The sequence below is a fragment of the Bemisia tabaci genome, chromosome 1 (assembly GCF_918797505.1).
Source record: "Bemisia tabaci chromosome 1, PGI_BMITA_v3".
Lineage (NCBI taxonomy): Eukaryota > Metazoa > Arthropoda > Insecta > Hemiptera > Aleyrodidae > Bemisia > Bemisia tabaci.
The window spans coordinates 23,219,060-23,234,008 of record NC_092793.1 but is presented as its reverse complement, the minus strand read 5'-3'; the positions used below and the strand labels follow the sequence as shown (position 1 = coordinate 23,234,008).

General features: G+C 42.6%; 1 protein-coding gene across 1 annotated transcript in view; it reads left to right on the top strand.

Moving 5' to 3' along the window:
• Positions 1-1,558: 1,558 nt before the first annotated feature.
• LOC109041330 (uncharacterized) overlaps positions 1,559-14,949 on the top strand; it is a 30,822-nt gene continuing 17,431 nt past the window's right edge. The window contains exon 1 of the mRNA XM_019057658.2: positions 1,559-1,816. Within this exon, the coding sequence (XP_018913203.2) occupies positions 1,708-1,816 (109 nt within the window). The 5' untranslated portion in view covers positions 1,559-1,707. The remainder of the gene's footprint in view (positions 1,817-14,949) is intronic.

The window sequence follows — 14,949 nt, the reverse complement described above, 5'->3', positions numbered from 1 at the left end:
CCCCCTTCTCATCTTTTTTATTGTTTTTAAACAACCTCAACTTGGTGCGTTCGTAAGGCCTCCGTGAATTGGCAAGGCTAATAAATTTAAAAAATGCTTGTATAATCACATTTTTTTAAAAGGTGCGGATTTGAAATACTTTCCTTGGTGTCTTAACCACCTAACATCCTCTTTTATCCGGGCAAAAGGTGGGAGGAAAAGATCTGCCCCGAGAGCGACAATTCATAGGACGCCAACCGACGTTCAACCTAGATTGTAAAAATTTAAATCAGGCCATGAAAGCACTGTGAATGAAGTAACTTCATGTCCTCCTCCCGCAAAAATCGAATTAACATGCTCAAACTGCTACAAGCAACAATTACTGCTCGGAAGACACTCACATTGCTTATCAAATTTTTGAAGGCGAACTGGTCAGAGTAAGCCTGTAGCACAGCAAGTTAAGTAATTTCATGTCTTGAGTCCTCTTCCTGCTAGAGCCGAATAAACATGCTCAAACTGGGTATACAGGCGACTATTACTGCTCCAAAGACGCTCAAATTGCCTGTCACATGTTTGAAGGCAAACTAGCGTTGAAGTGTTCATTTATTCGTAGAATACGCAATTATATAGCTTCATGAGCTTTGGTTGAACGGATTAATGATGTTACAGCCCATCGGTAGATATCGTCTTTGATATCATGCCTTACTCACCTTACTTATTACTTTATTTCTCGCATCATGCGTCTTTCTTGAAAATCTCGTCTAAATTAATATGTAATATTTACGCACTCAGCTTAAGGAAAACATTCCCTGAAAAGTATCTGTTATATGAATTTGTAAACTTGAACCGGTATGTAGCTTTACTTTGATTTCAACTAAGTGTTGAGAACTTTCTCTGGGCTAGGGAGTTTGCTTCAGAGAATACCAGTGACACCGAGCACCGACACCATCGTGAAAATGGCCACAACACATCCCATAAGCTGAAATTCGCGGAAATTTAAAACTTTAGAGAAATTTCGCGTCAGTTCACTGGAAGTTTTACAATCTGGAAAAGTTACAATCGATACTTTTAACTCACTAACTTTGCAATGCGTCCGGCTAATGCCATTTATCGATCGATGCATCGACCATATAAGCGATAATCCACCAAGTCGACAGCCCATAAGCGCAAACGGGACGATTTGCGCTTATGGGCTGTTGATACCTATCGGAGATTCGCACTCATGGGCTGCAGTGCTGCGCCGGTGAAAAACGGAAGCAAAAGTACTAAAATTGCATAGGTATTCTTATTGCGTGCAAGAGCATCGGAAACCGTTGTTGGCTCCGATCAGATTCGCTTCGCTCGTTTCGCGCACTTTTTTCCCCTCCGACTTTGTCGCGACCACCTCGCGCGACAAATCGTCGGCGTCGGAACCGATCGATGCTGCTCGGCCCCTCAAAGGCGTCGATAAAATATGACATGACCCCGCGTTTTTCTCCGGCGACGACACCGGTCCCCGTCACACTCGGGGACCCGAATAAACGACCACAATGACCCAGCGCCGTCGTCGGCGTCCCGGCCCGGCCGGGAACCGGTTGCGACTCAGCCGGGAACTCCAGTCACCGGCGACGCGTCAGTCGCGCCTCACCGTTGCGTTGCTCCGCTCGCCGACTCCCTTTCGCGCGGCCATGAAGCGCGCCCGACGCGCCCAATTCCCGTTTCCCGCTCCCGAAAGCTTAAGCCCCGTCGATGTCTCCGCGATTGTCATGGAGCGAGATCGTCATCCGACCCGCCGTGGTCGCCGTCATAGTTGCCATCGTCCTTATCATCATCCGACTCACTCCGTTCCCGGATATCAGTAAGCAGATCCAACTTATTACACCCCCCCCCCCCTCAAATAGGGTCAGCTGGAGTGACGTAATACCGGGAATTTCTCATGGGAGGGAGGCGATGATAGACAAATTCTTGAAAATCACACGAAACGATGTTTTTTTTTTTTTTTTTTTTTTTTTTTTTTTTTTTAAATGTTCATGCAGTTGGGGGAGGTTGTGGGCTCATACTTACTTTCCCCTCCCTCCCCGACAAAGTCGCTGGTCAGCTGCTGCAGACATAAATGAGTCAGTCGATACATTAGAACCTGACTTGTCGAGTGGTATAATATATTTGGGATATTAACAGTGCATATCGTCACCTTCCAGCAAAAGTAACTCAAGCGCCATTCATGGTAGACGCTATGCTGCCAGTCATCTCAATATTTTTTTAGTTGTTCCTTCAAAATTTTTTGCACACTTGCATGAAAATTTCAAGGATGAATCTTGATGACGAAAGAAATATGAGGTACAATTTTCAAGAGATTCTGTTCATTAGCTTTTCCGCGCAAAAATTAGACAAGTTTGAGAATTTTGGCAACATAGTGCCCATACGCAAATGGCGCTTGTGATACTCCGGCTGGCAAATGATAATATTTTAATAGTAGGTATAGTGCAACTTCATTTTGATTCCTTCGCATCAAATGCAACAATTTGAGGATGGGATTACTACTTATATATAGCAGTAAATTACATGGATAGGTTGTACCTATACGCAATTTTTTGTACGTATAAAGGTTTCTTACACCTTGTTCTCATTAATGGAAGCATTGAATGCAACTTCCATGCCCTCCATGAAGTTCACGACTTTCCTTCGATGTTGAATGTAGACCATAGAGTACTCTTTGATGTTCAACATTTGCCACATTGATAGATTTCGTCAATTTTTGACACCATATAGAGTCGACGTCCAAAACATGACATGCACAACGGACGCTTTGCAAGAGGTGAAATTTCAAACACGCAAAGGAAAACTAAAGGACCCATATTCCAACCGTAGCTAATCATCAATCAATCCAGCAATCAGTTCAAACATATTTGGTTTGAACTGTCCACTTATTCACTCATTTTACCAATTTTTGATCATATTTCTATTGGCATTGTCACGTAGAGATTCGGGATATGAATGGATGTGCCATGATTAGGTCGCAATTTTTTCCGCAATACAGAACAGAGGGAGTCGAAATTAAGAGATGATTCTTCAGAGAGACGACAGGTTTTCCCGCTCTTATCGGCTGAATATAATCCGGGACGCTCATAATTTATTTTCATAGGTATTGATGACCTTGGATCGTTGTGTGCCCCCGACATTTTCGGGCTCATTGGACCAGCGCTGGTATATATTAGAATTCAAAATCTGGTTGGTTATGCAATATGACGATCTTTTTCCCGAATGTCCCACAATTCTCTTCCTTTCTGCGGTTTGCAAATCGCGGCGACCTCACTCATGCGTATTTTTCAGTGAATTTTGCCGACATCCACAAACGCGTGAAAGTGCTGATTGAGCATAATCCTCACTTCTGCAAACTTCACTCTTATTCCGTCCGCAGAATGTCCTTTGTTTTAATAATCACTTGTGCTCTAGTACTTAGTGTGACATGCAACGAAAGGATGAATGCATAATATGTTAAAAATTTCCAGGAAAAGTTACCGGAAATTTTACGAGACTGCAAAATATATAGGAAAAAATATGTAGTTGGAGGCTGGATACCCTGATAAAAATTGGCGATAGGAGCTGCGTTTCAAAATACCATAGGAGTTCTAATGGCCGACTGCAGAGGGCGATAGAAAATCATATATTTGGCTGTAGAAAGTGGAAAAAATCATACGGCCGGAATACACGAAGCGATAAAAAATTATACAGCCGGGCTGTAGTTCCTATCACCGGGCTTTACACTTTATCGCCTGGCTGTTGTTTTTTCGCCATCGGCTATAAAAGGCTATAAGAAATTGTGTAGAAATTCTTGTGCTTTGTAAATCCTTAAGTTTGTACGGAATCACCTTAATATTTACAAAACGCACATTATATTTTCCTTTACTACATATTTTTTTTTCATCAATTAAAATGAGAATAATCCATACAGAGTGTGCAAACATTTCAAAGTCATGAGTTGAAAAACGCTGACTCCGCGAGATTAAATATTAGAGCCTAACACAAAGCGGAGCGGCGGCGCACTGGCGCCTACAAACCTAACAGGGATACTTCACGCATTGCGCAATGCGTGAAGTATCCCTGTTAGGTTTGAAGGCGCCAATGCGCGTTTCGCGCTGGCTGCCCGCCCGCCGCGCCGCTTGAAGTAACTTTTTCACACCAGAGGTATTGCATAGTATCATACGAAATTGAAGGCACTCCAACATATTAGGAATGGGAGGCATCCTTCAAAAGTACGGAGCTTTCCTCGCAAATTAAATCAAGATACTGCGGCCCAAAAAGAGAGCGGTGGTCCAAAAACTAACTAAGTCCTAGTATCCGTGTTTAGTAACGTTTAGCATAAACTTTATCGTCTGGCTGTTGCTTAATCGCCATCGGCTATAAAAGGCCATAAGAAATTGTGTTGCCGGCTATAGAAGCTATTGGAAATCTTACAGCCGGCTGTAGGTCTATGGTATTTTGGAACAAAGATTCTACTGCCGATTTTTGCCAGGGTAATAAAGACCGCACTAGAAACAAGAAGCAATGCAAAAAATCTATTTTTAAGGACATGTAGGTACCTACACACAAAGTTTCCTCATTTTAGTAATTCTCGGTTTATATTCTGTGTCGCGTGTGTGAAATATGAGAGATACTTAAAAAAATAAAATGATACTTCCCAGGACCGTGGCATGAAATTTCAGCTTCTGGGGTAAGGATCCAATTGGTCTTTCAAGGGAGGGGGGCCGGGGCCTGGTCGACACCCACCAGGACATTTGGAACGAAAGAGTTTCCTGCTTATCTTTCGCTACGGGTTTTTTTCTTTGTCTAAGTCGGTGTAAATTAACGAGTCGACGAGGTGAGACTGCATTGAGGTGCTCCGTGATGTGTTTCTCGATTCAAAATCTATAGGCTTAGTAGCGGAAATAGCGCAACATTGAATTTTAAATAGGTTTTTGTGAGATGCCTATTTGTAGTAGAGACTTTTTTGGGACGGGCTGGCCGGTAGGGCTAACGGCGCAAGAATTGCTTTCTAAACAATCATCATAAGGGCTTCGGTGGGGTTTATACATTCAGCACTTTCAGACATTTTGCAAAGCCTCTCAGGGCCTCTTTTTAAAATGACCCGCAGTTTAAATTTTCCAGTTTTCCTCTAATTTGTTCTCCTTTTATTTTGACTTGGTTGGGAACCACGCGAATACGAATAAAGGAACAACACGCTACTTTTGCGGCAACAACTTTCGCTTAAGATTTTATGCTCCTTTTATTTTAACACATGCCAATACGGTCGCAGCTGCGATGTTATAATTGTGAAAGACGATCATCACAGACGGATGAACCTCCTCCTTTCCCCTCTAAGCCCCTCCAAAAATAGTCGGCCGTACCATGAGTAAGTGAAATTGGTTTGAAGCGTTTCGTCCGAACAATAATGTGCCGAAAATCTCGAGTGAGTAAGAACTCGCGACGGCACACCGTATTATTGACCACCAAACTGCCGGATGATATAGACGGCTGCATGTCAAGGAAAAACGCCTCATGGACATTTCAGGCAATGCCAAATTTCATCTGCTGAATACAAACATTTCTGGAAACTCGCGAATGAAGTTTTCCATGAATGTTTCACAGAATTTTATTTACAATTAACTCATTTTATCGGAGTAAAATTCAGTGAAAAATATTCACAACTTGCCCCCAAAATGAATGTTGAGTCGGAGAAAATTTGACAGCCTCTAAATGTTCGAATGACTTTTTTCTTTAGTTCAGGAGAAGAATGAAGGACTGAGGAAAGAATGAATGCTTTCGGAACCGCACCATTGTTGTCATGAAAGAAGCATTCAGCTCACGATGACAACATGAAAGAGCGAATTTCCCCTAAAAATTTCAAGGATCTCCTTAAACCAAAGGTTGATACATAATTGTTTCCTCTGTGCTTTCGTACTTCGATGTTTCATGGAAAAAGTATTTTGAAACTGTTTTTGAACCCTCGCATTAAAAAAAGAAGAAAAAACCTTCGAAATGTAGAAAAGATAATTTAACAATTGTTTTATTTAGGTACATTTCAAAAAAATTTGCATAAAACTTTTTCATAAAGTAAAAAAAAAAAAAATATTTTTAATAGAGATATTTTAAAATATTTGTCGAATACCTATCAGTGTGTAAACAACGGACTGAGAAAAAGCATTGGTCGTATAGAGAAGCAGGTCCCGTAAAAAAATAATGCTCCAGCAAATGAAAGCCAGCCGATACTGAATAATTATCAGTGGTTGAAAAGTTTAAGGTCACATAATACTATTTGTAGCTTTGCAAAAACGCACATGAGTGCATTAGGTAAAAAATAATGGAAGATTTGATTTTCTGGTTGCCTTTTGGCAAACTCAATGAAAGCTTTATTTTTCAAAGCGGCAAAACCCTTTCGGTTGGAGTCGCTCAAAAACCAAAGCCTGGGGCATTGCAGTTCATGAAAGTCACATCAGAGAGAGGGCCGCAACCTCGCTTCAATTTTAAGCTGAGCTTTTGAAACACCATCACCGATTAATCTACCTCACGCTCTTGCAGAATCGAGACAGCTTTGCCACGGCGCGGCGTTTGCTCGAAAATCACTAAATATGTGACCGGCCAACCAGCATAAAATACATTTGCGGTCGATCTGACAATGAAGCAATTGCAAGAGGTAATAAGATAAACACGCGCAGGACCTACGAATATTCTGCGAGTCATCTTCGAGCCCAGGCATAGAAGCGCACTCTGGTTGCCAAATTTCAAATTAAAACCTTCTGCTTCGCATAGTACCCCAAGCATGGAATACAATAGACAGTGAGGAGTCCTACAACCCTGTCCGAGCTGGAAGTTGAAAGAGGGCCAGCATGCTGAGCGCTCATAAGAGGCAGCTGGAGCGGCAGCCATAAAAAATCCTCACAAAATAATTCCTATCGCGAGTCTCGAGTCCGGTTGCGCCCTTTTGACATTAATCCACTTGACAACGCACAACTTTAAATGTTATTGTGGGGGACTTCTTGGTAAATTTTGTGTGAGCGTCGTAAAAAATTACTGGTTAATCCACATGATATATTTTTTTTTTTTGCTCGGTGGAGCATTGTTGAAATAAAAGTATTGCATTTCAGTTAAACTCAAACAATTTGATCGCAGTCCTCTTTAAACGCGTAACGCTTGATTGATGACTCTTCAAAAAAATTATAAAACCAGGTCCTTATTTCAAAATATATGATTGCCATGATTGGAAATCAGCGACTGCACATCGTTGACTGTAGAAAAAAAAAACATACACTCATTTTATTTTCTACAGCATTAGGTTATTAAAAATTAAACAGCTAAAGAATAAATTACTACCAGTATGAGATCCTTAGAGGTGATTAAGTAATATTTCATACGTTAAAGCTTACAAAAAAGTACCCACAGAGGTAACAAAAAGTTGCCAATCTTATCAACATTGGAATCTTGGTTCCCTTTTGCAAAATGCAATCCAAATCTATTCTCAATCGATGTCCTGTGATGTCGCACCTAGGCCAGAATCACCCGGATCCCGGATAGCATCAGTGATGCTCATAGAACCTGAAAAGTTCCCGTTTATCTTTAGTTTAGAGGTGCGAGGTGGCAAAAGTAGCTTTTGATACTTATCAAAACCTATGGAGACGGAATCTATTGTGCTGAAGTTCTCGTGTTTCTTAAAAGTTGTCGACATAATTTTCATCACTGGGGTTCTCGAAAATAGCTGCTCAAATACCGCAGATACCGTTTCTTCCGGTTTTTCTGGTCAGAATTTGGCAACAGTGCCAACAATTGCCGTGCATAATCAATTGCGGTGACGAAGTCTCATGCGAATATAACTAACATGAGTTCTTGACAATACCAGGCTTTACGTTTCCCGCATTCTGCAAAGCTTCTGTTCGAAACTTGAAAAAAAAAACCCGCTTCATCTTGTCATAAACGCAATGGCTTTTATAATTTGTTTGCGCTTTTTACTGCTCTTATTTAAAACCTAGTTTTCAATGATCAGCAAACCTTTTAGGTGACCAGGAAGTATCACTAAAAAATGACTGCTGTCTTTTCGGAAATCTCGCCGGTGATGGAGAGGGAAATCTTCATCTTAGGGCCCGCAGTTGGGTTTGGGTCGGTTAGGCAACTAAACAAACTTGATGGCAACGCGTAGTGTATCCCGTCAAAAAGAAGGCGTTTCAACATAAAATCATGCTGTGAGACTAATTTAGGAGCGAAACCTTCATTGCGCTCTCTTCATTATGAAATATTTGAAAATTTACTCACGTTGTTATTATTCCTCATAAATTCTCAAGACCATGATACATCATGAAGAAGTTCTGCCCGAGTGCACAATGATGCACTTTATCACCTTATGCAACTTTTCTGCACCAGAAGTCTGCATCTATGGGCAGAGCCATAGGAACTTTTTGTGGGAGAGCCCGAAGGGTACCTTATTAAGAGGGACACTAAAATACACCCCACCAAAGTGGATCTGCGAGCTGATTATTGAAATCGATTGACAAAGCGATGGGCAAAGAAGACGACCCTGGTAAAAATTGGCGACAGGAGCCGTGTTTCAAAATACCATAGGAGTTCTTATATTCGAATGAAGAAGGCGATAGAAAATAATATAGCTGGCTGTAGAAAGTGGAAAAAATCATACGGCCGGAATACACGAAGCGATAAAAAATTATACAGCCGGGCTGTAGTTCCTATCACCGGGCTTTACACTTTATCGCCTGGCTGTTGCTTTTTCGCCATCGGCTATAAAAGGCTATAAGAAATTGTGTAGAAATTCGTGTGCTTTGTAAATCCTTAAGTTTGTACGGAATTACCTTAAGTTTACAAAACGCACATTATATTTTCCTTTACTACATATTTTTTTTCATCAATTAAAATGAGAATAATCCATACAGAGTGTGCAAACATTTCAAAGTCATGAGTTGAAAAACGCTGACTCCGCGAGATTAAATATTAGAGCCTAACACAAAGCGGAGCGGCGGCGCACTGGCGCCTACAAACCTAACAGGGATACTTCACGCATTGCGCAATGCGTGAAGTATCCCTGTTAGGTTTGAAGGCGCCAATGCGCGTTTCGCGCTGGCTGCCCGCCCGCCGCGCCGCGCCGCAGCGTACCACGGCGCTTGAAGCAACTATTTCACACCAGAGGTATTGCACAGTATCATACGAAATTGCAGGCGCTCCAACATATTAGGAATGGAAGGCATCCTTCAAAAGTACGGAGCTTTCCTCGCAAAATAAATCACGATACTACGGCCCAAAAAGAGAGCGGTAGTCCAAAAACTCACTAAGTCCTAGCATCCGTAATTAGTAACGTTTAGCATACACTTTATCGCCAGGCTGTTGCTTAATCGCCATCGGCTATAAAAGGCCATAAGAAATTGTGTTGCCGGCTATAGAAGCTATTGGAAATCTTACAGCCGGCTGTAGGTCTATGGTATTTTGGAATACAGATTCTACTGCCAATTTTTACCAGGGTAGGGAGTATGGAGCAATCCTATTACTTGAAATGTGTGGTTCCTATACTGCCGTGCTAAGGAAGAACGCCGTATCAGCCTTCAGACGTTGCCGAGTTTCCCCTGATAAAAACCGAATTTACTCGGAAAATTGTGAATATTATTTTCCAAAATTTTCAGGAAATTTTGTACGCAATTTAATCTATAATATCTGAAAATTTCTGGGGAAATTCTGCATGAATTTTGACAAAAATACATGTTTTATCGAGGGAAATGTGGCAACTCTCGAATGTTCAAACGGATTTAAAAAGATACGAATGGCCAAACTCTGTCTATAAAGGTACTCTACCAGGGATGAAACGCAATGCTGCATTCGTTACGCTTCAACAGTAGCCATATTTTTTACCACGGTTTTCCGTGCGACTCGACAACGCAAATCGAAGCTCCTTCATAGGATAAGTTCTGCGTGTTTATTCACCGTAATCGATGCGTCGGACAGAATAGGCGAAGGTGAAAGCATCCGAATCGATGATCAATGCATGGACGAATTTTCATCGGTGACCACCACTCCACACTTTTACTTTCATCCAGATCCAACGTTGCCGTCTTCAGCGAATCATCCCTAATTTTTTGGTTCTTCGTATCGTTGGTTCCGAGAAATCTGGCAGATGGACACAGACTCAGGGCGCTTCCGCCCACCGTTTGTTCCTGGTCCTTTAGTGTTGCATCATATCAGTCTCGCCAGAGGCTGCATGCGTTACAGCCAGGCTACCGCTGCCTGAGCTACCGTCCCCGACCAGTCGGTACCTAACAACTCAGATTCTTTGTGAATTTTCGTCATTTCGTGAAAATTTCTCCACCGTGGTTTTCCTCTCGGAAAATTTCGTTCAGTGTAGTTTCCGGTTTCATTAACTTTCTCGCCATGCAAGTGGAGATCACAAAATTTTGTCCCCGTCAAATATTCATGGAGGTCATAACAGTGCAAGTGTGTTTTAAACCTGTTATAGAAAAAGTGGCATTGTACAGCAATTTCACATTGTAGTTCCTCTCTCAAAATTTCACGATTCTTTTCTCCCAGAATTTTAAAAAGAAATGATTCAACGATTTTAATTATCAAGCTGTTACCAACCTAAACTCTATCCTCGCCTCCTTGTTTCTAAGTTCAGCTCCGTGGATCATCTCAATTTTAGTTTTGGTTTTGTTCAGATAGAGTTTTGTGCAATACACACTGAACTATGACAGTAATCAACATCTTGTGTGATGATGTGGTGCTTTCCTGGAGGATTTCTTTGATTCCCGATCGGTTTTTTCTATCAAGCATTACCTCGGTCGTCTCTGGCAGCTTAAGCTACGTCTCTTTTTCAACATAGTTACATTCTCTACTACTAAATCTCCCGTCAAACGGCGATAGAAAAAAATCGCCGATGTAGACTGCAAATTCAAGGCTGAAATATAACAGAACAGCTCCGGAACTTTCGTGATCAAGGGACATATTCGGGTATTTGAGTCGAAAATTAACGTCTTTTTGGTCAAGTTGTTCTTTTCTTCCTTTTTTCCCATACGCATTCAGCTTTCCTAATAGTGCCCTATTAGTGTGTTTGTCATCAATACCTGCTAAAAATGACCAGTTTAGAACAGTGTCGAAATTATGCCTATCAAACGGATTTTTATACTGTTCTCTACTGATGTCCGTACAATATTTAATTGATATCACACAAGATCAGTACATAAAATAAACTGGTAATTTTTATTAGCATAGTTTGAATAAGAGTTACGGGAGGCTATGATAGCCTCTAGATGCGGTACTTGTCGCTGGAACTGAAATTTCAACATCGCAATGCGGTGCTTTAAATGTTTGTCTAATGGAATCATGACTTGACTAATGGACCTGTAAAAATCACGAATTTCGATGCCATGGCGTATATTGACACTTGTTTCGTAGTCCTCATTCGGATGTCGGTCGTCCTTGGTGTGGCCTCCTTGGCGGCCATCATGCTGTTTATGACCCCTCTTCCAGGTATAAACTTTACTCCAAGTGTACAGGGTGATTCAAAAGTCCCACACTACCAACGCCAGGCGTCACCCCTGTAACTTTTGAAAAAATTGAGATAGAGACTTGACATTTTGTGAGTGCTCCATAGAAAATGAGTTTTGGGACCGCCCATAATTTTAGAGGAATCGCCCTTAGAAGGGACAAGAACCATACGGGTTATGGTGGATCCGCGGGACTTTTGGATCATCCTGTATGAAAAACTCTGTTCATGACCGAATTCATCGCCCAAATAACACTCATTGTTGTAAGTAGCAATCTCATAATCAAATTACCGTACATTTTGGGCGAATTACTCTACCGATAGGAACGAATTGCAAAGAAGTTGCAATACTAACGTGATTTTTAATTGTGGGTGCATATTGCCTATCCTCTTAATACAATGCGCTGACATCATCGCAACTGATTGAGATAAAAGTTGCAATTTCTAGTATCGCCTCCTCTCCGCTCTGGGTGCGGAAAATATCTGTAATAATCACGGTGTTGGATCGGACGAATGTTGATTTAGAAATTTAATGTTACCGCAACATTTGGCTGAACAAGTTGAAAATTTAACTCAGAGCCCGTGATTACGACATTCTGGGGCAGAGGCACTTTTTAGTGTGATTTTAAGATGTTTTTACGATAAAGATACAGTCGTCTCTCCCTATAATGTTTCTCAAAAACCGTGTTCCGAAAACAACGTTTATTTTTTTCAAGTCTTGGCCGGTCGCTTTTCGTTATAGGGTTTCTCAAAATAATGCTCTTCCGGAAACAATGTTTATTTTTTTAATTCGTTTCGACTGCGTTATAATGAGATACGCCCGTATTATAAACAGGGCCGGACTTACCTACTTGCCGCCCATGGGCCGCCTGTTTTTTGCCGCCCCTTCTCATTCGTTTTGAAACATCAATAAAAACCATCAAGTGAACGTGCCAGAGGGGGAGGGGTGCATAAGACGCGTTTACCTACTCGTGTTGAGTACATTTTTTGAGAAAGCCCTGTCAACACTACTAGCAAAATTTCACGGAACTTTGCGCGAAAGTTAAGTTCCGTAAACATATCTCTGTGTGAACAAAGTCCTCTATTTATCAGAAATGAACCAAAAAATTGAAAGACCAAACATAAATGTGATTTAATAATTTTAACTTCCGCCGCTGCGCCGCGCCGGGCTGATCGCACCGTGTTTGGCGCAATGCGTGAAGTATTCCTGCAGTCTTGTAGGCGCAACGCGTTTCACGCCAACTGCTCCTGACCGGCGCGGCGCACTGTGTTTGACGCAATGGGTGAAGTATTCGTGCAGTCTTGTAGGCGCTAATATGTGTTACATGTCGATCGCAGTGCCGAGGGCTTGTCCTTTTCATCTCAAGTCCTCGTCATCATTCCTCTCTGCGCTGAGCTCCAGGCCAAATTGCGTGTTTAGTTCCTCTCTTATGTATGTATGTATGAGCCGCTTTTACGGCGCGCTAGGGCGCTCTGCGACGCCTATTCTCCACAGGAATCTGTCATGGTAGAGATCCTCCGGAAGGTGGCATCTCTCCATCTCTTCATGGATGCCCTCTACCCACCGTTTGGCTGGACGCCCTCTCCGTCGCCTACCTGGGGGGACCCACTCCAACACCTTCTTCGGCAACCTGGTATCAGCCATTCTCTGCACATGCCCATACCATACCAATTGCTTGGTCATGATATCGTGCACAATCGTCCCCTCAACGCCCATTATCTCTCGGACACGTTCATTCCTGACACGTTCTCTCCTCGAGATTCCAGCCGATCTTCGCCAGAAATCCATCTCGGTCGCCTTGAGCATTTCTTGGGTCCGCTTCTTCAACTGCCACACTTCACTGCCATAGGTGATAATAGGCTTGACAACCGAGTTATAAATCCTCTTCTTGTTGTCTTTGGAAATCCTTTGGTCCCAAAGGATCCCATTAAGCATGGCGATGGCTTTCCTTCCTAGAAGATTACGGTCCCGAATGGCCTGATCCAGCTTCCCATCCGAAGTCAGGTTCACCCCCAGGTACTTGTATTGTTCGCAACTTTCTATATGTTGACCATCCTCCAGGACTATGCTTTGCTGAGCACCTCCGACTGACATCTTTTTTGTCTTACGGACACTAACCTCGAGGCCCCATTTGCGGTACTCCTCCACCAACTTCCGGGTCATATACTCCGCGTCATCGTGATCTTGACTTATGACTACCTGGTCGTCAGCAAAGCATAGCGTGAACAGTGTTTCTTGGTCATTTAGAGGGACGCCCATGCCGGCACACTTTCTTTTCCATTCCTTCAGAACGTGCTCTAGATATATCTTAAACAGCGTCGGTGACAGACAACATCCCTGCTTAAGCCCCTTGGTGACAAAAAAACCGTCTGAAAGCCTTCCTTGGCACTTAATTCTAGCAAAAGCCCCCCGATAAAACTGCTTGACTGCCCCAATAAGTCCTTTACTAAAACCCGTTTCTTCTAGGACTTCCCAGAGTTTCACAAGAGGAATACTATCATAAGCCTTTTCAATATCCAAAAACACTAAATGAAGCTCCTGGCCAACAATTCTCTTCTTTTCGGTTAACTGGGTAACACAGAACAGATGATCAGCGGTAGACCGACCAGCCCTAAAACCTGCTTGCTCCTCCGCCTCGAACGGGGTCCACTCCTCTTCGATCTTCGCTTTCAACACTTTTCCATAAATTTTACTTATCGTTCCTGTCACCGCTAACCCTCTGTAGTTCCCACAGTCATCCTTCCTTCCTTTTTTATGCGACGCTGTTATCCAGGCCTCTTTCCATTCTTTCGGGATGTCATCACCGTCAATGCATTTCTGCAGCAAATCCCTGAGATGGTTAACCAACTTGCCAGTCCCACATTTAATTAACTCGGCTGGAATGTTTCCTGGCCCAGGAGCTCTTCCATTCATCAATTCCCTGATTGCTTTGACCACCTCCTCAACTCGAATACAGGAGCGCTCTACAGGAAGCGGCTGGATGAGAAACTGGGAGTAGAAACTTTCGATACTGCAGAAGAGTTGTACCAGTTCATCAAAAGTTGCATACATTCAGCTGCGAAGGAAGCCCTGGGTATGTGTAATGAGAGCAAGGATGTACAGAAACCCTACTGGTGGGACAAAGAGGTAGAGGAGGTAATTGAAGAAAAGCGTAGGAAGTACCATGACTATCTGGCTTCTAGGACTGCAGACACCCGCGGCGCGTACAGGAAAGCCCAGGCGAGGGTTCGTCTTTTAATCACCAGGAAGAAAAAACGAGTCTTGGGAGACCAACTGCTCAAGGATTGACACATACCTGGGGGGAAGGAAGAGTGCTGAGAGCTGGAAGCTGATCAAAGGCCTAAGAAGGGACATGAAACGGGACATTATATCTCCGATAACAATCTCACAGCTTGACGAACATTTTAATAAATTATTGACGGAAGGACGACCAGAGTTTCAAACGGGGAATGCTGAAAATATAGTTCCTCTCTTAACTCGACTA